The following is a 25,384-nucleotide window of genomic DNA, read 5'->3' as shown; positions in this document are numbered from 1 at the left end:
TTTTCCACTGGGGTGTGTTCTGACTTAGGATTGTTTCTGGCACATATCTGAAAGGCTTGGATGATCTTGTGAATGGTCCTTTGCAAATGAAGGCCCTTCAAGTGTAACCTAACGAGGTCCATCAAACTATCCCTTCCATAGTGGGTCCCTTCATGTAGGTGTTTGAAGGTGGCATACACTAGAGAGTGGAGGAATAAGAGCATACCACGGGTGTTGAACTTCCATACGGAATTGGGGTCAGTGTTACTGAATCCCCATTCATGGGCCCATTCTTCATCTTGCTCTGTATACTGGGGTTTAAATTCTAACAAGTCCAAGCAGGAAATCAAAACCCCTTGGTGTAGCAGCCCTCCAGCTGCTTGTCGTGCCACCTTATCAGCAGTTTGGTTTCCATGAGTCATTTATGAACAGTCCCTTTGGTGCCCCGGGCAGTGCATTATGTCAATTTGGTCCAGTAGATTCACTGCCTCTAAAAGGTCCAGTAGATTTCACTACCTGTAAAATCTCTTCTACATCTCTTTTTCCTTGTTCTCTAAGATTATGAGCCCTCTCTTCTTCCATATTGCTCCATGGTCATGGACAATCATGAAGGTATATTTGGAGTCTATAGATGTTAACCTTCTTTCCCTGGGGTAGTACTAAGGCTTTTGTGAGGGCAATCAACTCAGTCTTTTGTGCTGACGATCTCAGCACAAGGGCTTAGGCTTCTATTACCTTGTCTATGGTGATTACCATGTACCCAGCCTGTTATTGGCTGTTATCCATGAAGCTGCTCCCATCTGTATATAGCTCCCAGTCTGGTGCTGCCAGAAGCTGGTGCAGTAGATTTGGCCTACTAGACTGAACTTGGTCAATGATTTTCAAGCAGTCATGGTGGATGGCTGAATCTCCCTCTGTGTTTGGGAACAGAGTGACCAGGTTCAAGGTTGTGCTAGTCTAAAAGGTAACATTTGGGTTGCCCAACAGAATGGCCCGGTATTTACTCCATGCACCTTGTGTCAGCCAATGTCCTCCTTTCAGTTCCTATAGAGTTAGGACTTGGTGTGGAACCAATACCATAGTAGGCTTCCCCAAAGTGAACTTCTCAGCTTTCTGTAAGATATCACAGATAGCTGCCAGTGCTTGAAGACATAGTGGCTATTTCTTTGTCATGTAATCCAACTTCTTTGAGAGATAGGCTATGGGTCTTCAATGCCCTGCTTTTCATGAATGTACAATTGGAAAGGTTTCTGTAAATTGGGCAATCCTAGTGCAGGAGCTGAAACTAGCTTTTCTTTCAAGGTATCAAATGCTACCTCACAATCTCTTGTCCATTTGAAAGGTTCAGAGTCCAGGGGCCTTTTAAGGAATTGTACAGTGATTTTGCTATAAATCCAAAGTTTGGAATCAAATTCAACAGAATCCAATAATCCCTAATAACCCAGGAAGTTGCCTTCTGTTTTCTGGAATTTTTACTGTAGGGTTGGCTCACTTTCTATCTGCCATCAAGCACCTAGTACACTGTTTCAGTTGAAATCCCAGGTAGGCCACCTCCTGTTTGCAAATCTGGGCCTTGTGAGGCAGTGTCTTCTATTTTCTTTTTGCCAAATGATTTAGAACTGTGATGGTGTTGAGTAAACAGTTCTCATAGGTATTGGAGCTATCAATATGTCATTTATGTATTGAAGAAGAACTCCTGATTTCAATCGAATATTCCTTAAGTCCTTTCCTAATACTCCCCTGAATGTAGTCACGGAGTCCTTGTGGCAGCACAGTTCCATAGTGTTGGAGCATGGCTTTAGTGTCTAGGCACTGCCATTGAAAGGTGAAAAGTAGTGGAGCCTGTCCCCCTATTGGAATGCAGAGAAAGGCATCCTTCAATCTAGGACTGAAAGCCATTTTCTATTTCCAGGCACCATGGCCAATCAACAGAGTATAGCGGCTGGGCACTGTAGGATGAATGTCCCAAACAATGTCATTTATGACCATAAGATCCTGTACAAATCAATATTTGTCCGAGTGAGGCTTTTTGACTGGCAAAGTGAGAGGGTTATAGGGAGACTGGCATTACCAAAATAGTCCCTATCTTAAGAATTTTTGTAGTATTGGTTGAATCTCCTCTAAAACCTTCTTTTTAAGGGGTACTATTTTTTCCTTGGGGTCTGCACCCCTTTTTTAAATTAATTTTTATGGGTTGGATATTAACCACTTTAACTGGGGTTCCATCAGCCCAAACAGTTTCATCAACCTGTTCATAGACCTCAGGTGGGAAGAATTTACCTGTGGGAACTTCTGGGCAAGTTAGGAGTGCCTGGAGCTGGAGAGCATGTTCCAGTGGGACCTCTACACATAACTGTTGCTTTTCAGGAGAAAAAAGCTTGTTCATGCAATTTGCCAAGTAAATCTCAGCCTAGCAATGAAATATGTAGTCTGGCATGTAGAAAAAACTATGCATAAACTTTTGATCACCAAGCTGGCAATCTAGAGGTTGAAGAAATGCCTGTTTTGTAACTGTCCAGTCACTTCACTAACCATTACTAAATCTAAACGTTTTTGGTTAACTTCATTTTCAGCACTGATTATGTAGCTCCTGTATCTACAAGGAAGTCAACTAGCTTGTTCAGCAGAATTAACTGTACCCAGGGCTCCCAAGAGGAAATAATAATAGGTCAGGAGATGTCCAAAGGAGTTTCTGGGCCTCCTCATTTGTCATCAGCCTCCCTTCTCTTTTTAAACATTTGTTGATGAGGGTTTTCATCTTTCATCTTATTTTCCCTTTTGAGTTCCAGGCGCTCCTTTCTCCAATGGCCCTTCTATTTGCAATAGACATATTGATTGATGCCCAGTGGGCCTCTCCTTTTCCCTTTGGGGTCCCGCCTCTTCTTCCGGTCTCATCACCCCCATTTCTAAAAGCACTGTGGCCTGTTTTATCTTTCTTGCTTTCTGGGTGTTATAAACTTTAAATGCTATGTCCCAATGCCCCCCAATGCCCCCCACCTAAATGCTGAAGTTTCTTTCTAATATCCAGAACTCTTTGCCCAATAAAAGTCATGTTCACTATCCACACATTTTCTGATGCCTCTGGGTCAGCATCAGTGTGCCTTTTGTTGAACTGCCAGTAGTATCATATTCAGGCTCTTTTGCTTGGGTATCCCTTTCTAAAGCCCTTCCAAAATGCACCTTCTACAATGTTCCAGGAATGCAAAGTCCCCACTATTTAAGTCCCAAACTGTTTCTGTCAAAGGAATTTCCCCAGCTTCACTGAGGGTTCACATTAGGATTATCTTGGTGGAAGCATTGAGCCTCTTTGTTAGCTTTATTTATAACCAGCCATGTCTCATCTGCAGTTAACAAGATGTTAAGGAGCGCCTGTATATCTGCCCAGTTTGGACTATGAGTGGCAAAAATGGAGGTGATAAGACCTACCATTTTCTGAGGATCCTCCCTATAGGAGAGGTTGGAATTCTTCCAATTCAGTGAGTCTGAAGTGGAAAACGGAATACAGGCCCAATAGTAACCAACAGGCTGAACTTGCTGACTTGATCCATCTAGAGGATATTGCCTCCAAGGGAACTGTCTTGCTCCAGATTGGGAGGCTTCCTGGCCAAATTTGGTGCCTTGATGGATCTTCATGGGGGAGACTGATCATTCATCCTACAGGGGTGGGACCTTTGGTTTCCTAGGTCCTATTTCAGGAGTAACTAGCAGTGAAGGTGGTGATGGAGGAGATCCTCCTGCTACTAACCCTGTGTCCCCTGGGTTCAGGGCATTAATGAGGCTTATTTTCTCATTCTCGTTTTCCTCCTGTGTCTTAATTTCAGGAAGAGGTTTTGAGGCCCCCTCCCTTCTCTGCACCATCAAGCAAACCTCTGTCTCTGGTCAAAATCTGTTATGTAATGAGATAAATGCCTTTACATAACAGACTTCATCTCATTTGTATACCTGTTGGAAATATTGTTCCAATTGCATAATGGTACAGCAATCTAGGGAACCATCCATAGGCCACATTTCCCTGTAATCCAAAACATATGTAGGCCACACAGTGTTATAATAATAAACTGATACCTCCTTAGACATTGGATAATAGCTGTACACACTCCAGCCCGCTAAAATTCTACCCAGTGGGCTCCCTCCAGGAACCAACACAAAACAGTCTCTGTTGGCCCAAATGCACAGCAGGCCCAACTCTATGACCAGAAGAATCCAGGAAACCTGGGAACACATAAACAAAACTGGAATCCATGATTCCATTATTCCAACAAATGCTCACAAGCAAGTTTTCTGCCAACCAGTCTCACAAACAGTGACCCCCAGGCAATGGCCTCCCCAAAACTCAACCAGTCCTCCTCAGGCCCAAGTGGCCAGGAAAGAGGGGAGGACAAAGAGAGCAGCACTTCCATATACTCCACTTTATATAGTCTGGCCCAAAATTCTCTGTGTGGCAGAAGAACCTAGGAGGGTATTTCCTTCCATCTTGCTGTGCTGCCTGTTTGCAGGCATCTCTATTCATGTGCAGTTCTCAGCTCTTCCCAACCCCTCTCCCATCTCTGGGAATGGGGTGTCCAGACTCTCATGTTTCTTCTGGGGTCGCTGCTCCCCTCTACCTGATGACCTGGCCAGGCCACCCGCCATTACAAGCTGACAGCAACCCCACCTTGGCTCACTTCTTTCATTGTGACTTTTATTTCTCAGTGAACTAAGGCAGCCCAGCTTAGGCTCTCTTGTTGCTTCTTCTGCCCTAAGCCCTTCCTTGTGTAATTGTCCTCAGCTTTAATAATTGTACTCTCAAAATAGAAATTTAAAAAAAGGAAATTAAGGTTAGGAAATTATGTGCAAAGCTGAAAGTAGATGCCAGAGAACCATTTGGGTATTTTGCCTTTAAAAAGTTCCTCTCTCTGCATTTTCTTGCTTCACAGCTGCTTCCCCATAGTCACAAATGCACATAAGAAAGCACCTGTAGTCCAAGAGCAGTCAGTTGCTTGTTGTTTCAGCTCTAGGCAAGTCTAAGATGTGCTGTAACTTTGAAATGTTTAAGAAGAAGGTGTGTGGCATTTTCAGAAGGTAGCATGGTCCTCAGGTGAGTTATTGGTATTTACATCAGCAAAAAGCTCAACTCTATAGACAGCAAACAAAAATAATAGCTCTTTCTGTTCATGCATTTTATTCTTTTAGAATAAAATAACTACATGCTGCTGTAATAACATTACCTTTAACCACTTAATAAATGAAGAAGGAGAAGGAGATGGAGAAGAACAGGAGAAAGAGGAGGAGGAGGAGGAAGAAGAAGAAGTAGTAGTAGTAGCAGTAGTAGAAGTATTCTCAGCCTAGTTTTTGCCAAAATGGATACCTTTTTAGTCTGTACAAACTGCTAAAACAAAGATACAATGGGCTGCACCATTTATGAATAACGGAAATTTATTTCTCACCATTCTGTTGGCTGGAAAGTCCAAGATCAAGGTACTGGCAGATATGGTGTCTGATGAGTGCCGACTTCCTGGTTCATAGATTGTTGTGTTCTGATGCGGATCCCAGCCCGCAGGATCCAGTGTTGTGGCTGCAATATACAAATACACACGGACTACAGAAATCCTGTGGCAGAAAAGGGGCGGCATGGCCACTCTCTCGAGAGAAGAGCGCCTCTGAGCGCCTCAGCCACTCTCTCAAGAGGAGAGCACCCCGACCCTTGCCTTGACAGGCTTTCATTGTTTTTCTAGGCCCCTTACATCAAAGATGGTCCTCCATTTACTATGCATAGGTTTGTTTTGGATGATTATCTTTTGCAGACAAAGGAGAGGATGTCGCTGAATTTATCAAAGAAGGATATTTGCAATGTAAAGGGAGAAATGGTTGAAACTGGTTATGCTCCACACCTGGAAGGTATAGCTCAGATTTTAGGAAGATAAAGATACTCAGTAGACATTTGCTGCCTCAATTCAGGGTAAGGGAGTTTTTTAGCAAGAGCAAGTCTCATAGCAGTCTGGGTACAATGCAGGCCTGATTTCCCACGGGAGAACCTATCCATGGACATGGGTCCTGCCCACCAACCTCGCTCCCCACTGGCTTTTCTGAGTGGGGGCTGAGCCACATTTCCCACACGTGGAACAGTTCCCCACAGTGTTCTTACTGTATCCTCCTTACACAGCATAATAGGCAAGGGAGATTTCTGTGTCTCTTTTACAAGGACACTAATCCCAAACATGAGAGTTCCACTCTTATGACTTAATGACCTCCCAAAGACCCACCTCCCAGTACCATCACATTGGGGATTAGGAGGACATAAACACCTGTCTATAGATACTAACCCCTGGGTGTCAAATAATGATCATAATCCTAACTCAGACCCATTTTACAGATGAGAACACCAAGGCTTTCCATCACTTTCCCCCAGGCTGAGACCTAATTATAGTGACCACCTGGTCCTGCCAGAAGATGACTGCTCAAAATGGCCAAAAGCAACAGTGTCTGCTGAAAGTTCACTTTCTGCATGGAAAGAGTCCTCAGGAAGGGTACTGACAAGGCATACATATTAATGATATAAAACATGTAGTATAAAAAATAAAACATTTTTTAAAAAGCACAGAGGGAATCTGACATGCCAGATATGCAAGAAATGTGTTACATACCTATTTTCCCACAGATATAAATGTAGACTGATTTTAAAAAAAGAAATGTAGACTGGTTTAATAAAAATTACATATAAATACATAGAATAGTTGAACAAATGTAGTGGTTACATCGATATTGAGAGAATGAAAAGTGTCACATAGTGCAAAAATTAATTCTAAGGGGGAAAGTGGTAGAAGTATGCATACATACACACATACTTATTTTTGTAGGTTGATAAAGGTATGAATTTGTATGTATATAGTGATTAGATAAATGTTTATGTGGACACTATATGTAGAACTTCTTTTTTCATACTTCTTGATAAATAAGATATATACAGTGATTTAATAAATACATGCTCAGATATTTAATAGTTAATTAAGTACAGTTTTAAGGCACCTGGACATTATGAAAAGGTTTTCCCACCAAAATTTCATCAGGTCAAGCTGAGAGTGGTCTTGTCCAGTGCTGTGCCCTAGGGCACCAATGGGAACACAGACCCAAGGGGACAGCACAAGCCAGTGGTGAGAATGGATGAGAAATATGACAAAGTGATGGTAATGATATTGAATCAGCATTGAGCACTCAGTATGTAACAGGTGAACACTGCATTTCAAATTACCTCAAGAGGAAAATTGGTTCTTTTCCCCCAAGGTTAATAGCTCTCTCTCCTATATGTTCCGTGGGCATAGACTACCATGAAGGCATATTTGGAGCCTGTGTAGATATTAACCATCTTCCCCTGGGACAGTACCAAGGCATTTGTGAGGGCTATCAACTCACCCTTTTGTGCTGAGCTTCCCAGTACAAGCTCTTGGAATTCTATTACCTTGTCTATGGTGACTATTGCATATCCCACTTGTTGTTGGCCATTGTCCATGAAACTGTCCCATCTGTATATAGCTCCCAGTCTGGTGCTGCCAGCAGCTGGTCCAGTAAATGCAGCCTGCTAGAATAAACTCGGTCAATTATTTCCAAGCAGTCATGCTGGAGTGGAGGGCTGAGTCTTCCTCTGAGTCCAGGAGCAGAGTGGCCAAATTTGTGGTAGTCTGCAAGGTAATGTTGGGGTTGTTCCAACAGAATGGCCTGATATTGGGTTGGCCAAAAAATACGTTGAGTTTTTTCCATAAAATAAAAGACACATTTTCCATTTTCACCAATAACTTCATTAATTTGGATATTTTGAGTATGCCCTGGTATAACATTGATTTTTCTCAATTAATGTCCCCATTTGATTGCTATCAACTTCAACTGTTCTATCTGACCATGGAGCACATCCAGTGAGAAATCTCCAGCACGGAACTTCACAAACCACTTTTGACATATTTGATCAATCAGTCGCAGCACCTTCCCCATTCACTGCAAAAATCTTTTTATGCATTTCAATTGTGTTTTTACTTTTTTTGAAATAATAACACAAAATACGCTGAAAAGTTGCTTATTTTCTTCCATCTTCAATGGCTATACATTGAACAATAATAAAAAATAAATAAAATGGCTACAGAAAAAATCGCCAATTTTGATGTTTTTAAAAAATGGATGCTGATGTGACAGCTGTCACGATAGAATCTAACAAAATTGTTTGGAATGAAGTTAAAGACAACTAAGGACTACTAGAACCACATTATGGAAGAAAACAAAACAAAATTTTTGCCAACCCAATACTTTCTTATGCTCCCTGCCATCATCAGCCAATACCCTCCTTTCTGTTCCAATAGAGTTAGGCCCTGGTGTAAGACCAGTACTGTAGTGGGCTGCCCCAAAGTAAACTTCTCAGCTTCCTGTGATATGTCACAGGTAGCTGCCACTGCTGGAAGACATGGTGGCCATCCCTTTGTTGTGTGATCCAACTTCTTTGAGAGACAGGCTACGGGTCTGGGATGTTTCCCAAAGTCTGGGTTAGTAAACTCAGTCCAATCCTTTCCCTTTCATGAATGTATCATTTGAAAGATTTCTGTAAATTGGACAATCCTAGTGCAGGAGCTGAAAGCAGCTTTCCTTCAACATATCGAATGCTACCTGACACTCTGTTGTCCATTTGAAAGGTTCAGAGTCCAGGCCTTTCAGGGAATTGTATGGTGGTTTTCCATATGTTCAAAGTTTGGAATCTAAATTCAGCAAAACCCTGTAATCCTTAAGAACCCATAGAGCTGCCTTCAATTCTTTGGTATTTTTATTGTAGCAATGGCTTGCTTTCTAATCCTCCATCAAGCTGCTAGTACCCTGTTTCAGTTGAAATCCCAGATGTGCCACTTCCTGTGTGAAATTCTGAAATCTGGGCCTTGAGAGGTGATAACTTATATCCCTTTTCTGCCAAATGTGATTTTGTTGAGCAAACAGTCCTCATAGGTATTGCTAGCTATCAGTATGCCATCTACATATTGCAGAATTCCTGATTTCAATAGAATATTCCTTAAGTTCTTTGCTAATACTTCCCCAAATATAGTTTGGGAGTTCTTAAAACCTTGTATCAGCACAATCCAGCAGTATTGGAGCATGGCTTTTGTTTCTGGGTCCTGCCACTCAAAGGTGAACAGTAGTTGAGCCTGCGGATGTATTCGAATGTAGAAAAAGGCTTCTTTCAAGTCTAGGACTGAAAATCATTTGCTATCTCCAGGCACCATGGTCAACAGAGTGTAAGGGCTGGGCAATGTAGGATGAGTGTCCTGAACAATGTCATTTATGGCTGTAAGATCCTGTACAAATCGATATTCGTCAGAGTGAGGCTTTTTGACTGGCAAAACAGGAGGGTTATAAGGAGACAGGCATTACCAAAATAGTCCTTATTTTAAGAATTTTTGTAATATTGGTTGAATCTCCTCTAAAACCTCCTTTTTAAGGGGTACTATTTCTTCCTTGGGGTCTGTGCCCCTTCTTTTAGGTTAATTTTTGTGGGTTGGATATTAATACTTTAACTGGGGTTCCATAAGCCCAAACAGTTTGATCAACCTGTTCATAGCTCTCAGGTGGGAAGAGTTCACCTCTGGGACTTTCTGGGCAAGTTAGGAGTGCCTGGAGCTGGAGAGCATGTTCCAGTGGTACCTCCACACATAACCATTGCTTTTCAAGAGAAAAAGACTTGTTCATGCAATTTGCAAAGTAAATCTTGGCCCAGCAGTGAAGTAGGGCAGTCTGGCATGTAGAGAAAACTTTGTGTGAACTTTTGATCACCAAGCTGGCATTCTAGGGGTTGAAGGAACTCTGTTTCTGTAATTGTCCTCTCATTACAATTACCATTACTGCATCTGGACTTTTATTGGTTAATTTTGTATTCAGCACTGAGTATGTAGCTTCCATACCTGCAAGGAAATAAATTGGCTTGTTCCCCATCATCAACTGAAACCAGGGCTCCCGTGGGAAAATAGTAATAGGTCAGAAGATATCCGAGGGAGCCCCTGGGCCTCCAAATTCATCATCAGAATCCCCTCTGATTTTAAGCATTTCTCGCCTAGGGTTTTTGTCACCCCTGTTCTCTCTTTTCAGTTTTGGGCAGTCCCTTCTCCATTGGCCCTTCTCTTGCGATGGGCACATTGATGCCTAGTGTGCTTCTCTTTGTCCTCAAGTTCCTGCCTCTCCTTCTGGTCTCACCCCCTGTTTCTAAGAACACTGTAGCTTGCTTTATCTTCCTTGCTTCCTGGGCGCCATAGACTTTAAATACTACATCCACTAGCTGAGAGGGATTCATTCTCAATGCCCCATCCAAACTCGAGTCCACTTCCAATATCTGAGGCACATTGCCCAACAAAAGTCATGTTCACCATCCTCACATTATCTGGTTCCTGCAGGTCAGCATCAGTGTGCATTCTATTGGCCTGATAGATCCTTTCTAAAAATTAAGAAGGTACCCTTCTTCTGGAAGGCCTGCATCATATTCAGTCTCTTTTGCCCAGGCACCGCCCTGCCAAGCCCCTCCAATATGCACCCTCCGTAAAGTTCCTGGAAGACTAAGTCTCCACCACTTGGGTCCAAATCGGGTTCTGTCAAGGGAATTGCCCAAGCTGGGTTGAGGGTTCCATTGGGATACTCTTGGTGGAAGCATTGGTCCTCTTCATTAGCCTTATTTATAACCAGCCATGTCTCATTTGCAGTTAACAAGATGGTAAGGAGAGCCTGTACATCTGTCTAATTTGGATGATGAGTGTCAAAAATGGAAGTGACAAGATCTGCCATTCTCTGTGGATGCTCCCTATGAGGGGTTGGAATTCTTACAATTCAGTAAGTCTGAAATGGAAAATGGAGTATAGGCCCAATAGTAGCCAGCAGGCTGGCCTTCCTGATTTACTCCACCTATAGGATATTGCCTCAGAGGGAACTGCCTTGCTACAGATTGAGAGGCTTCCTGGCCAAATTTGGTCCTTGATGGGTCTTCAAGGGGGAGACCCATCCTTCATCAGACAGGGGTGGGGCTGTTGGCTCTCTAGGCCCTATTTCAGGGGTAGCTAATGGTGGGGATGGCAATGGCATAGATCCTCCCACTACAAACCTTTGTCCCCTGGGTTCAGGGCATCAGTGAGTCTTATTTCCTCATCCTCCTTTTATTCCTGTGTCCTACTATCAGGAAGAGGCTTCCAGGCTCCCTCCCTCCTCTACACCAACCAGCTGACATCTGTCTATGGTGAAACCCTGTTATACAATGACATAAATGTTTTGACATAATGGATTTCATCCTATTTGTGTAACTGTTGGCAATACTGTGACAATTACATAATGATACAGTAATCTAGAGAATCATCCATGGGCCACCTTTCCCCACAATCCAAAACATTCAAAGGTCACAAAGTATTACAATAATAAGCCAATACCTCTTTAGGCATTGGATAATGGTTGTACATACTCCAGTCCATTAAAATTCTACCCATTGGGCTGCCTCTAAGAAGCAATCCAGAACAACCCCTGCTGGCATGGATACACAGCAAGCCCAACTCCATGACCAGAAGAAGCCAGGCAACCTGGGAACATATAGATAAAACTGACATCCATGACTCCATTAATTCAACAACTGCTCATAAGAAAGTTTTCTGCCAACCAATCTCACAAACAGTGTTTGCCAAGCAATGGCCTACCCAAAACTCAGCCATTCTTCGCTCAGATTCTGGTTTGCAGCCTCAAAACTCAGGTGATCCTTTCTTCTTCCCAGAGTCTCTTCCCTTCCCAGACCCATTTCCTTTCCACCTGCCAGGTGTGTTTAAGTGACTAACACCTCTAGTGGACATGCAGAGAAATTCCCCACAACTGGGAAACCCCACAGTCCCACTCCCTGGCTTGGGGTGGGGAATTGACCTCCCATGACCAACTAGGGCCCCATGTTGGGTGCCATTACTGTTACCAAAAACTAACCAGTGGGGCACTGCAGCAGGAGCTAGAAAAGGCACAGTGTGATAACAAGAAGCATGAGCAAAGCCTTTATGTGCCTACAGTGGCCTCCACTGATGAGGCTTAGGATCTTACTCACTGCAGAGGAGGTACTCAGAGAGTCCCAGGAAGGCATGAGAATGTGTGTGTGTGTGTGTGTGCGCGCACATGTGCTCTTGTGAATAGTTGTACTTAATAAATAAGAAGGAGAAGAGGACTCGGGCCTTGTTCCATCTGCATCAAATATAAATCAATTAAACATCCCAACCAAGTGTGGAGAACTGGAGCCTGCCTTGCCAGGCTATAGAAAGGTAAAGGCAGAAGCAAAACCATAGCCAGGTGACTGAAACTTACAGTTCCCACTTGGCAAGGCCTGTGGGGTTTACTTGTAAAGGAGATGCTAAATAAGGCCCTGCTGGGAGTAGGATGGCACTTCACCCCATTGAATGTTAGTTCTGCATCTTCTCCTTATAGGTGGGGGCAGGGTGAGAAAAGATGGGGTTTTGGGTTGCTGGGTCCTGTCTCTGTTTCTATCTCCTGCACACCTATGTGGACAAACAACATTACACTCATGTGTAGGCACACACAAGTCTTGAAGTATCCTGTAGTTTCTTGGCAAGTGTGCAGGACCTGCCTGTCCCGTGTGAGCAAAGGCCAGCTCCTCACCCCTCAGCATGATGCCGGGGCCCCAGGGCAACCTGAGGAATCAGAAACACAAGGTGCTGCTGGAGGATGATGCTAGCCAAGCCTATCTAGGCAAAAGATGTTAGATATCAGGGGAGGACTCTTTCACCATGTGGCCTTCCAGAGGTGGAAGGCAGGGGATAGTAAATGCTTTGCAAGTCCTGCTGTTGACCTGTCCAAAGTACCAGAGGCAAGTGGTAGAAAGGTGCCAGCAGTAGAGGGGGAGTGGTCATCCAGAATGGCCCTGGGCCTCACAACAGTCTCAGCAGCTGCCTTTATTCTGACTCCTGCCACAACTTTGTTAGCCGTTGTACTGAACTCCAAGATGTAGAATCTCTAACTGTTTGATGTCAGTGATACCTCACCACCCAGTCTCAGTGTTCTTAACTGTGAAATGGGGTAGTAAAGGGATATGCACACAGTGGTTTTGAATCTGAAGTGAGAGGTTTATAGAATACGTACCTATGCAAAGGGGAGGCCTATCTGCACTGACACTGGCTGGTCTCTCTTCAAAATGTCCTCCTCCAGAGAAACTGAGACCCATAGGAAGCCAGCACTCTGCAGGCTGTGGAAATGGACACCAGTGGCCCATCATAGGTTCTCCTCTTCACCCACTGAGATTAGGTGCATCGTTTGTGGGACCCAGTATACAATGAAGATGTGTACCCCTTGTTCTAAAATTATGAAGAATTTCAAGACAGTGACAGTGGAGCATTAAACCAAGTGGGGGCCCTTTAAGACTGCCCAGGCTATACCCCCTTGAGACCAGCACTGAACCTATATCCTCTCCCCATCCTCCAAAACCTCCTTGCAGCATGTGTTTTTCCATCAAAAATTGTGACAAGGGGAAGCATTAAGGCAGCCATGCCCTGCTTCAGGGACCACCTGAAAGGCATTTTAAGTGCATTTAAGTTTGTTTCCACTCACAGTCATTACCTGGTCCACAAATCCCTTTTGGCAGCAACAGACTGGGCTCCGTATGGATTCTGCAGGGCTGGGCTCCGTGAGCCAAGAGCAGGTAGGGCCTATTCTGCCCTGGAAAATGTAGTCTGTGTTGGGCAGGGGACTGGATCACCTTGGAGATAGGGGCTCTCAGGAGCTTGGCTCATCCCACCTCCCAGCCCCTGAACCACTGAAAGTGTGTGCACTCAAGGAGGCTCCCCAGGGAAGGAGCCCCATACTGGTTATGCTCCTATTTGCCTGGCAGCTGGGACACTCTGGGTGAAGTGTCTCTCCCTTGACAAGACCCATTTTCAAGGTGCTCCTCTCAGGGTGGCTCTAAAGGCATCAGGTTCTTCCAGTGACCAGGGCCAGGGGTATGTGTCCCAAGATGTGTCCTCAGAGGCTATGTTGCCTCTCATAACATAAGCTGTGTTGTCAGGTTGTCACACAGTGTTCTAGTGCTGGTACCCTGGAGCAAGAATGAAGAACCCACTTCTGTGGAGGTATCAGGCACACTGAGAACAGCTGGTAGTCTCATGGGCTTCTGGAAGACCCAGACGGCCCAGGTCTAAGTGTCATCTTGTGGATGCACAGCTGCCCTTCCCTCCCCGCACCCAGCAAGGTTCCCTGCAAGCCTTGGGATTTGAGACCTACTGGCAGCATCTCAGATCACTAGTGGTTAGTGCATGCCCTTCTGCTGGCTGTGGTCAGCATCTGCTTTCCTTGTGGCATTCCTAACGCTACCCACAGCCCCTCAGTGAGTGGTTTTTTAGGCACAATTTACTTAGGTTGAAATGCACAAATCTTGGCTGTACATTGTTGACAGATGGATGTGCCCATGTGACCCACACCCCTATCACAATATGGAACCTTTTTATTCCCTAGAACATTCTTTCCTGCCCTACCCAGTCTGTTGCCTCCCCACCCACAACAGGTAGCCAGTTTGATTTCCATCACCTAAAATCAGTCTAAAACCATGCCATGTGTATTCTTTTGTGCCTGGCTTCTTCTGCTTGGCCTGATGTCTGAGACCTGTTCAGGTCATTGTGTGTATGAATAGCTCATCTCTTTTCATTGCTGCATAGGATGCTGTGCTGTTGACTTATCCATTCACCCCTGAAGGTCATCACGGTTGCCTCCTGTTTGTGACCGTGAATAGCCCTGCCATTTGTGAATAAGTCACTTTTATTTCTCTTGGACAAGTGTAGTGGAATTTCTGGGTCATATAGTAGGAATGTATTTAACTTTAGATAAAAATTTGTTGCTTTGTCATAAAGTTATTTTTTTTAATTTTATGTATTTATTTTTAGAGAGAGGGGAAGGGAGGGAGAAAGAGAGGGAAAGGAACATCAATGCATGGTTGCCTCTCATGTGGCCCCCCACTAGGGACCTGGCCTGCAACCCAGATTTGTGCTCTGACCAAGAATCAAACCAGCAACCCTCTGATTCGCAGCCTGTGCTCAATCCACTGAGCTACACCAGCCAGGATTGTAGTAAAGTTATTTGATTCATGTTTGGCGATTCTTGTCTGCTCTGCTTATCTGGCTCCAGATGATATATTCGAAAGCCTGCAGGAACTCCCCAGGTGTGTTGTTTATGTGCTTACCAAGCTTGGGGAATTGAGAACAAGTTTGCAACTATTGTATACTGCTCCTTTTCCTCCATATCCTGTTTTAAAGCAGTACATTTTTAGCTAGTGTTTAGCTATACAAATAATTGTGTCAATGTTATTGGAAGTACAGATGAGAGTCTTACTAAGTTCAGATTTTTTAATTAGTGAAAAATAATTTTTTTTGGTCCACGTGAATCTTTTATCAAAGTCTGAAATAAAGCCACTGTGGAATGCCAGTCTGCCTAGGAGGCCTGCTCCTGGCTCAGTCATCATCCCCTCCTCCTCCCTCACTTGATTCCCTGCTCCCTGCAGCCCCGCTGGGACTCTACTTCTCCAGGGACACTTACTGGGAGAAGCTGTACGTGGACCAGCCAGCTGGAATGCCCCTGCTCTATGTCCACGCCCTGCGTGACACCCCTGAGGAGGTGCCCAGCTTCCGCCTTGGCCAGCATCTCTACAGCGCCTACGGCACACGGCTTCATGAGAACAACTGGATTCGCATCCAGGAGGACACAGGCCTTCTCTACCTTAACTGGAGCCTGGACCACAGCTCCTGGACAAAGCTTAGCATCCGAAGTAAGGCAGCAGAAGCCCTGCCCCCACCCCTTCTTCTCCTCCCACAGCCAATGGCACACTTACACTAAGGCTCAGAGGGTGGACTTCTGCTGAAGAGTGAAAGAGATTGGCCTGACTTTGTATCCAGCCTGGCAAGGGAGCCAGGGCAAATTTGGGGGCTGTTGATGGCCCTGGGGCATTCTGATGCTGCTAGCATTTGGAAGGACCTGTGTGGAGGATGTGGGTACTCTATCCATGCTGGACCCAGATGACTTTACCAGTTGGGTTAACAAGGATTTAGGACTTTGAGAGGGGTTAATAGGCACTGGACAAATCCCAAGGTTTATATTTAACAAATAATCTGGAACTTGCTGGAGAAGGAAAAAGCTGCCCTTGGTACCTGGTAGGGATTTGAGTCTAGTGCCAGGGAGGAGAGTGGAGTGGAAGGAAGAGTTGGCCAGATCTTCAGAGCAGCAGTCAGAGCCTAAGTGAAGCTGTGTATGACCCTGGCACAGCGGGGAGGAAGGCGTGTTAAGTAGAGTTTGGCCTTGTGGCACAAAATGGTGATTGTATACCCAGTAGCTCCCTAGTGGACCCTCACAGCAGCCCTGAGCTTCCATGTGTGGGTAAGAGGCAGACAACCTGTGAATGCAGGTGGGTGGCACTACACTCAGTGCCGTGAATGACTGCACCCATTTGTCAAGTAAAATCAGGGTTCCCAAGTAAAAAGCACACCCTAGGTGGTTCCTGAAGGAGGTGGTATCTGAGATGGGTTTTGTTTATGCACACACTTACTTGCCATCATCTTCATCCCCATCTGTGGGAACTTCAAGAGCCAGGGTCCCTGGGGTAGAGGCCAGAGTGGCATTTGCTAAGGGTACCATTGCATAGGAGGCCTCTTCTGTTCATGATTGGAGCACAGTTCCATGCACCTGTTGAGTAGAGTCAGGAGAGAAATCAGTAATTTAAACAGGGAAAGTTTGTATAGAGAATTAGTAACTATGACAGGGGATTGAAGCAATGAAAAACAGGCTAGTAAGAGGCAAAGAGAACTAATGAATACATAAAAGCAGATGTGAGGAACAACCACTACCCTAGGGCCCAGAAAGAGGGTTCAGAAACAGTTTCATACTCTAGCTGAGGTCTCGACCTTATTGGAAGGGCAGTCACTGTGGTGCCCCATGATGAAATTTGCTGGAAATCCCACCTCTAGGAGCTAGATACTCTGTCCACAGGATATGTCTCTGCAGAAGCGCTCGTAATGAAACTGCCTGGGGGAGGGTGTGAAGGAGAGGCCCACATTAGCAGAAGTGGCCCTGGGGAAGCTCCTGACCTGGTGTTAGACCCCAGGCTTAGGGCACCCCTCTGAGTGACAGAGAGGCTGGTGGGGGATACGGTGTGGGGAAGCCGGGGGTGGGGGCAGAGAGAAGGGGGTGGGAGGTAGGCTTTAGACCCAGCACTCAGGCCACCTTCCTGAGGAGGAATGAGCTGAGACCTGAATGACAAGAGGGGTGGGCCTGTGATACTCCTCTAGTCAGTGGGGGCCAAGCAGGAGGTACTGGCTGAGTCAGAGAGTCCAGCAGATCCCTGCAGACCATGATGAAGACTGGGCTTTATACCACCCCTGGAGCTCCTGCCCCCTCCCCTCTCTGTTCCACATAATCTGACAGGTGTGGCCGATACCCCACTGGGCTTGACTTTTCTCTTTCTGCAGATGGCGGCTTTCCCCTGCTTACCGCCTACGTCCAGGTCTTCCTGTTGCCCACATCCCTGCGTGAGGGTGAATGCCAGTGGCCAGCCTGTGCCCGTGTGTACTTTTCCTTTATCAACACCACCTTCCCAGCATGTGGCTCCCTCAAACCCAAGGAGCTCTGCTTCACGGAGACAGGGCTCTCCTTCCGCATTCGGGAAAACAGACCTCCTGGCACCTTCCACCAGTTTCGCCTGCTGCCCATGCAGTTCCTCTGCCCCAATGTCAGCATCGCCTATAGGCTCCTAGGAGGTGAGTTTGGCCTCATGAGCCATTCCTAGGGGCCCACTGTGTGCCATGCGCAGTGCTCCAAGCCCACAATGTGAGCCATGCAGTTTACTCTTCGCTACCACATCATTCATTTAATGCTACAGAAGTACCTGTCATACACCTGCAGTGTGCTAGGCATGCTCTAAGGGCTAAGGATACAACAAAACCAGCAGAAATCCTGTCTGGTTGCAGCTTCCCCTCCTGTGAATGATGGAAAACACACCCATGTACTAGGAAATCAGGTTGCCTCCAAAAGGGGCCAGGTGGGTAGTAAAGTCAAGAAAATGTGGAGTGTGGAGACTGCTGTCTTCAGTTGGGTGGCCAAGGAAGGAGGCACTAGAGCCAGGGTAGGAGGGTGCCAGGCAGCAGGGCTAGCCCCTTTGAGAGTGCCAAAGTGGAACCCCATGAAGCTGGAGTACTGTGAGTGATGAGGGAGGGTAGAATTGGATGAGGGCAGAGAAATTCCAGGGGAGTGGGCAGAGCTTCCCAGTGAGGGACTAGGGAATCATAGAAGGGTTTTGAGGAGGGCATTGACAGGACCTAATTTATCTTTAAGGGATTAGTCTGGCTGCTGTGAATGATTTGGGGTGGGGTGCGGTGGTTTAGAGGGGGAAGCATGGAGAAAATTGGGAGGCTACATGAGGAATTTCTGAGCAAGAGGATGAGGACTTGGAGGAGGATGGAAGCCAAGGGGCAGTGGGAAGTAGCCGTGTTTGGGGCATGCTTTGAAGGAAGATCCAGCAGAATTTCTTGATGAGTTGAATGTGTGGTGTTGAGGGAAAGAGGAGACCAAACAAGGTTCCAGGATTCTACCCAAACAACTACAAGGACAGTCAACTTGACAAGATGGCCCAGCTTTCAGATGGCCACATGCTGGTCCTGGGTGGTATAGGGGAGGGGAGGGAGTTGGATCCTAGTGGAGATGAGCAAAGGCAGCTGAGCAGTTACATGAGACACCATTTAAAGACAAAGACCTGGGACTCAAAGAGGGTGCAGAGGCTAGACTGCTAGTATGTGGAACCTGGATTCATACCAGGTTTATTGCACACACACAGTAATAATGTTAAAAAAACCCTCAAAATAAAAGTAGTCATGCACCCTTCCCATCACATTTGGTTTGCCCCATGGCAGGGATAGCTCTTTTTGTGCAAGATTATTGCAAAGCATATGGTTTATCATGCTGCTCATTCGGCTAAAAATTACATAACTAAATTTTGTTGAGCATTTTTTTTGTAACCATCAACAGTAGAGGGAAACATTATATGATAAGCATTTCCCACATGTATAATCCATATGTTAATATGTGGCTGTGATGTGAGAGTCTTGCAATTTCCTACCAAGTGAAGTTAACATAACCCTCCTGTGTTGACTTTCAAGCCTTTGGCATTTCCCCTTTTCTAGGTTTTTCCTGGGGGATGAAATTCCAGGACAGGCTTGGATTAAAGAGTGTGTTGTTGCTGGTTCACCCCATACTGAGTTGTGGGAAGATATATGAATTTAATAAATGTACAGAAGTGCCTGGTGAAAAACAGGCACATTATTCTCATCCACTCCCCTTCTGGTGAGGAAACAGGCAACAAAGAACACAGCAACCAGCCTTAGGCCAGACAGCCAGGAGCTATAGAGAGGGAATGCAGAATTTGCTAGTCAGAAGTATTATGTGTTAACATCAAATCATTCACCGAATGTCCTCCATGTTTGTTTTCAAGTGATGGGATTGTGGCTTCCCAGATCCTCTAAAATGAGCACATATTTCTTCCATAATTTAAAAAAAACTAACATTTTTTCAAAAAGCAGCAAATGCTGGCAGATGGATGTCTAGGGCTATAACCTGTTTGAGCTGGTGCCACTCCACAGCTGAGACAAGGTGGGCAAGGGGTGCAGCATCTTCATAGGTGATGAGGGTGAGGACCTGATACAGGCCTCCCAGTCCCCACTCCCTTTGTCAGCACGAGAGAAGGCTGCAGCTACAAGAAAACTCACTAGCATATAGTTTTGCAGACTGTTCTTGGAGTACTGTGTCCCCTGCTCAGCCAAGCAGGGGGAATCCCACAGAGCCCCTCCCTTGCCACCATTCCTGCTGGGCCCTTGAATAAGGCAGCTCAGAATGTCACCAGCCCAGAATCACACTGGCAGTTCCTGGTCTGCTTGTTGTGCAGGTGAGAATCTGCCCTTCCACTGCGCCTCAGACAGCCTAGAGGTGAGCATGCGCTGGGCCCTGGACCGCGAACACCAAGAGAAGTATGAGCTGGTGGCTGCCTGCACAGTACGCTTGGGCACACGTGATGAAGATGTAATGGTGCCCTTTCCCGTGACTGTGTATGACGAGGATGACTCACCGCCTACCTTCCTCGAGGGTGATGACACCGCTAGCGCCATAGTGGAGTTCAAGCGGAAGGAGGTGCCTGCCCCCACCCTGTATGCTTGCCCATTGTCTATCGTCCATCTGTTCAGTGTCTGTCTCTGCTTCTGCCATTTATTCCATGGTCTTTTTGGCTGTCTGTTTAGCCATCCATCCGTGAGGATGACAATCCCTCTAGTTTTTCATTTGTTGGTTATCTGTCAGGGCTTTCCGCCTGCCTCCAGGGCAACCCAGCCAGCTCCCAGCTGGCCCCTGATTGGGGAAGCCAGGGCCCTAGGAGCTCAGCTTGTGTTCCAGCAAGCAGACAAGGCTGAGGGCACGCATCTGGGGACACATTGTGCCCCCCAGGAGGGTAGAGGTTAGCAGCAAGCCAGGAGGACACTTCCTTCCTCCAGCACTCAACTTTCACAGCTGGGCTTTTGAGGATCCTGGAGGGTAGCCCGGGATTGGAAAAAGGCAGGACTGGAAAATCTGAAGGGTCACCCCCCAACCCAGCCTAGCCCCAACCCTCTCTGGTCACATAAATAGAGCAAACTGCCACCTGCTGGGCCTTAGGCTGTCCTACAGCAGGCCAGCTGGAGGTAGCAGTGGGAGAGTGGGCAAGTGGTATGCTGTCTTTGTTTGCCTCTCTGGGTACCCCAGGACTAGGATGGTGAGGGTGCCAGTGGAGAAAAAAAGCACATCTTGTGAGGAGATGTCCCTGAGTCTGGCAGGGCTGCCTTGGAGTGACAGCAGGGAACCTGGTTAGCAAAGAAAGCAGAGGTGCCCTATGACTTTGCTTAGAACCTTCCTTATAACCATCTCCAACCTAATGTACAGATGTTTGGAGGAGAACATTCTGAAATACACCTGGGCATGGATCCTGGCTCTGCTGTGTATCGCTGAGTGACACTGAGCTAACCCTCCACCCTGTGAGGCATGGCTGCCTTGGGGGAGAATGGAGTGCTTACTCTGCTCTTTGGGAACCTGGGTAAGGCCTGTCAGCAGAATACCAGGCACCTGCTCTAATGCATCCTTGTAGGAAGTTTATAGATACCTATTATACTTGTTATACGGGGTAGGTGTGGCAGAGTGGCCCAAGTAGGATGGCTGGGCCAGGCTGGCAAGTGACCCTGTGGAGACTTGAACCCAAGTCAGTCTGTCCCTAGAGCCAACTCTGTGCATACCTGGTCCATCTGTGGGGCACATGCCCTCTCTCAGTCTTATGCTGAAGGAAATCTGACTGGCACCTCCTGTTTTCTGCAGGGCACTGTGGTGGCCACACTCCATGTCTTTGATTCAGATGTGGTACCATCGTCTGGGGAGCTCCTGAGGCGGTATACAAGCACACTGCTCCCTGGAGATGCTTGGGCCCTCCAGACCTTTCGTGTGGAGCACTCACCCAATGAGACATTGGTCCAGGCCAACGGCAGCCTCATTCGAGCAACTGTGCATGATTACAGTAAGAAGGGCTGAGCATGGCCTGGCTGGGCCCCCAGGAAACTGGCAGCCCCTGTTCCTGGGCAGGGAAGCACCTTGTACACACCAACACCTGGCCTGGCCCTCTGAGCCCCAGGCAGCTGCTCCTTCCACCCTCTGCCCAGCCCTTTGTCTCTGCTGGGCTCACCTCAGCCACTGTGGTGGGTTTTTACAAGATATCCTCTCTCCCTGAACTACCTCATGGCTGACCCTGACAGGACCCTATCACACATCCCCATGCTGACCACACCAGGACTCACTGCCCACTGCAAACACATATGTCATTGCCTGAGTCCTTCCTCAGACACTGGCACCTATTTTGCTGCACCTCAGGTGCCCAAGTGCCCGGGGATTATTGCCCTACCCCATTCCTGCCAGCAGCTCTCTACTAACAGCAGTTGGTGTACAGTAGCGGCCCCACGCCCTTGAGCTGGAAGACCCTGAGACAATTGTCCTGTCTGGCTCCTAGAATGGTGCCAGCAGTGTTCTCCTATAGCATAGGGCCTCTTCATTAGCTGCTTGGCTTCCATGCCTCCCTTTCCAGCCTTCCTGCCCATGTTTTCTGTGATCACCTTCCAAATACCCCACTTATACTTGGATCCTTGTCTTGGGATCTGCTTCTGGGGGATCCCAGGTCACTGGTGCCTTTACCCCTTTCTGTCTGGCCTGATTCTATGTGTTTCACATCCTTCCCTCTACTACCAAGCCTTTGAAGGCCTCCTGCTTTGTGTGCAGGAAAACATCACCCATGCCCTGGCATGCTCATTCTGTACTCTGTACCAGAGCCCTCTACCTCCATCTTTCTGTCTCTGTGAAGCTAAAACCACAGCGTTGGCTCATGGCCAGTGCACAGAAATATATAAGATCCAAGGCTGGGGTGGGGGGCAGGCTGTGGAGTCCAGGCTCCACTGGAGGCTGCTACTCTTGAAAATCCTTTGGGGGAACTGGAGGGCCAGCACGGTGTTCCCAGGGCCTCAGTTGCGTTATATCTTTACCTCTTGTGTGGCTATATATCACACACACTCCCAACACACATACCCCATACACACCACACACACTTCTACACACATACCTCACACATACGTTCCCTCACATACATATATACTCCATACATACTCCCACACAGATACACATTCCCATACACATTCCCATACACGTACATATCGTGTACACATTCCCTCATGCACACACACTCATACATATACATGCTCCATACATACCCCTCACAGAGAAACACACATATACCCCATATACAACACACATACACATTACATACCCATTACCTCCCAGCTGAGAAGGGTTCTCTGGACTTCCAGCTCAGTACAACAGCTAACATTTAAACAATGGTTCTAACTTACTGCCAGCTGCTAGATCTTTTATCCATATACCATGTGTGTGAAAGTACCTGTTTTCACCCATGTGCATGTGTGGGCAGGGCATGCATCTGGGAGTAGGCATGCAATGGCATGGGGCAGTCATCACCATGCCCCCACCTGCAGGGCTGGTTCTCAACCGCAGCCTCCCCATCTCAGAGAGCCGCACCCTGCACCTGGCTGTGCTGGTCAACGACTCAGACTTCCAGGGCCCTGGGAAGGGCACCCTCCTCCTCCATTTCAACGTGTCCGTGCTGCCAGTCAGCTTGCACTTGCCCAGTGCCTACTCTTTCACTCTGAACAGGCGGGCTCGCCGCTTTGCCCAGGTGAGCTTTCAGCCCACTGCCATCCTGGGAGGGAGGTTGCACGGTGGGGAGTCTAACAGATTGCAGGCTAGACTAGGGGTGAGTGACACCCTATCCCTGGGCTAATAAGTACACAGAGTGGCCTAGAGAGAGGCATGGACACAGGTCCTCTCCCTTCTTGGTATCTTTAAGACGTGTTTTGTATTAATGTAAGAGCAAAACCAGGTAAATATACATATGCTAACTTGGAAAGATGTTTCAGGAAAATTAAGTGAAAAAGTGGCTTCCAGAAATGTTGGTGTCACATGGCTCCACATGTTCAAAAACAAAACTTTATCAGTGAGAATTTATAAATAATGGTGCCTTCTGCTGGGGGTGGGGGTAGGTGGGGAGCACTTCCACTTTTCTTCTATAAGTGTATTTATATTTTTCAGGATAATAATAATGATTAGAAGTAGAAAAAATAAGAGTAATCAGTATTTATCAAAGAAGATAAGTCAGTATTTAGCATTTGGTGCAGTTCTTTCTAGAATGTAAGCACTTTTAAAGTTACTTGACATTACAGCAGGCATATGGTATAACATGCTGCTTCCTCCTAGTGGAGCAGCTGTGGATGTCATGTTTAAGGCCATGTATTATTGTCTTAGTAGTAGTTTCTGTGGTTGGTTCCCCTGACCCCTTCACTTCCAGCAGCCACCTGGATCCAGCACAGGAAGAGGAGGGCATCCTTCTCCTCCCTAGTACATATCAAAAATCCCTGACTTGCCACCACCCTGGGCCTTTCTTGGAGGGAGACATCAAGGATGGTAGGATGTGACAAGGCAGTCCCTCTTTCCCAGGAGTTTTAGCCAAAGTCCCAGGAAAGCCCCTGGTCCTTTATGAGACAGGTAATCACTGTGCACGATCACGTGGCCAGTGGCAGTTCTCTGGCCAGGTGGGTGACCTGGCAGGGGTGGGCCATCCCAGCCACATGCAGTGAGAATAGGAACTGGTAGTCCCCAGGGCAAAACTGGCCTGGCCAGAAACAGAAAGCATGTTATGTAGGAGAGAGCCAGTTAGCCTTTGTGCCTGAGTGAGGGAGCCAATGTGGAATGAACCAGTGTGTCAGCCTTTCCTTAGAGGGCCAGCTGCTAAACCAGACCTCAGTTTCCTGCTCCTAGAAGTAGGGGTGTATGGTGGTATGATGGCCTGGGCAAGGCAGGGCATGGCCAGGCAGGTAGATGGGACATGGAGGATGGGAAGTTCAGGGGGTAGGGGGCTGCCATTGTCAGGTGAGCAGGAGACTATTCCAGGACTTAGACTGCCAGGAGTCCCTCCAGCCAACATCACGAAGCTGTTTAGCTACCCAGCTAAGGCATCCCCTCTGCCCCACACCTAGGTTGGGAAAGTCTCTGTGGAACACTGCCAGGAGTTCACCGGCATCCATGTGCAGTATAAACTGCAGCTCTCTGGTGCCAACTGTAGCGCCCTGGCAGTGGTCACCTCGGTAGAAGACGCCACCGGGACCCTGTTCGTGAATGACACGGAGGCCCTGCAACGGCCCGAGTGTAGCCAGCTCCAGTACACAGTGGTAGCTGCCGACCGGCTAACCCGCAGGCAGGCCCAGGCCCCATTGCTTGTCACCATGGAAGGGACATGTGAGTTTTGTGGCCCTATGGAGGGAGGGTGGGGACAGATGAGACATGATACTGCTGTGGGCTTCTCCCCAACAGAAAGGACCTGGTCTTGCTCTCTCTCATGGACTGGTGGCTTCCTTGAGCCTGAGTCTCTTTCTCTACAAAATGGAAATAACAGTGCATACCACATAGCAGAGCTGGAAGTATGACAGAGGGGGGAGTGTGAATCAGCTCAACCCAGAGACTACATAGCAAACAGAACTGATCCCCATCACCACTGTGAAAGCATCCGCACATGCACTTGCTTTGGGGATGCCAGATAAAACACATAGCATCCTGGTTAAACTTGAATTTCAGGGAAAAAAGAAAAAGCAATGTTTTGGTGTATGTCTCATGCAACCTCTGCACTTGGAAGACAAATTTCTAGATATATCAATGAAATATAAGGGACATACTTACACAAAACAGGTATTCACTGTTTGTCTGAAATTCAGGATTAACTGGGCATCTCTGGTGTCCT

At 46.8% G+C, this 25,384-nt stretch overlaps 1 protein-coding gene across 5 annotated transcripts in view; it reads left to right on the top strand.

Moving 5' to 3' along the window:
- RET (ret proto-oncogene) overlaps window positions 1-25,384 on the top strand; it is a 78,033-nt gene that overhangs the window by 30,052 nt on the left and 22,597 nt on the right. For 4 of the 5 annotated variants that reach the window (XM_024561278.3, XM_045196114.2, XM_045196112.2 and 1 more), the window contains 6 exons: window positions 15,488-15,751; window positions 17,445-17,732; window positions 19,910-20,151; window positions 21,358-21,553; window positions 23,070-23,269; window positions 24,627-24,885. In XM_024561278.3, coding sequence (XP_024417046.1) covers window positions 15,488-15,751; window positions 17,445-17,732; window positions 19,910-20,151; window positions 21,358-21,553; window positions 23,070-23,269; window positions 24,627-24,885 — 1,449 coding nt within the window. Of the gene's footprint in view, window positions 1-10,714; window positions 10,801-15,487; window positions 15,752-17,444; window positions 17,733-19,909; window positions 20,152-21,357; window positions 21,554-23,069; window positions 23,270-24,626; window positions 24,886-25,384 lie in introns of those variants that run through there. The other variant, XM_045196115.2, reaches the window with a different exon arrangement.

This window comes from Desmodus rotundus, chromosome 4 (assembly GCF_022682495.2).
Source record: "Desmodus rotundus isolate HL8 chromosome 4, HLdesRot8A.1, whole genome shotgun sequence".
Taxonomy (NCBI): Eukaryota; Metazoa; Chordata; class Mammalia; order Chiroptera; family Phyllostomidae; genus Desmodus; species Desmodus rotundus.
Note: the sequence above shows the minus strand (reverse complement) of the source record. Positions and strands in the feature narration are given on the sequence as shown.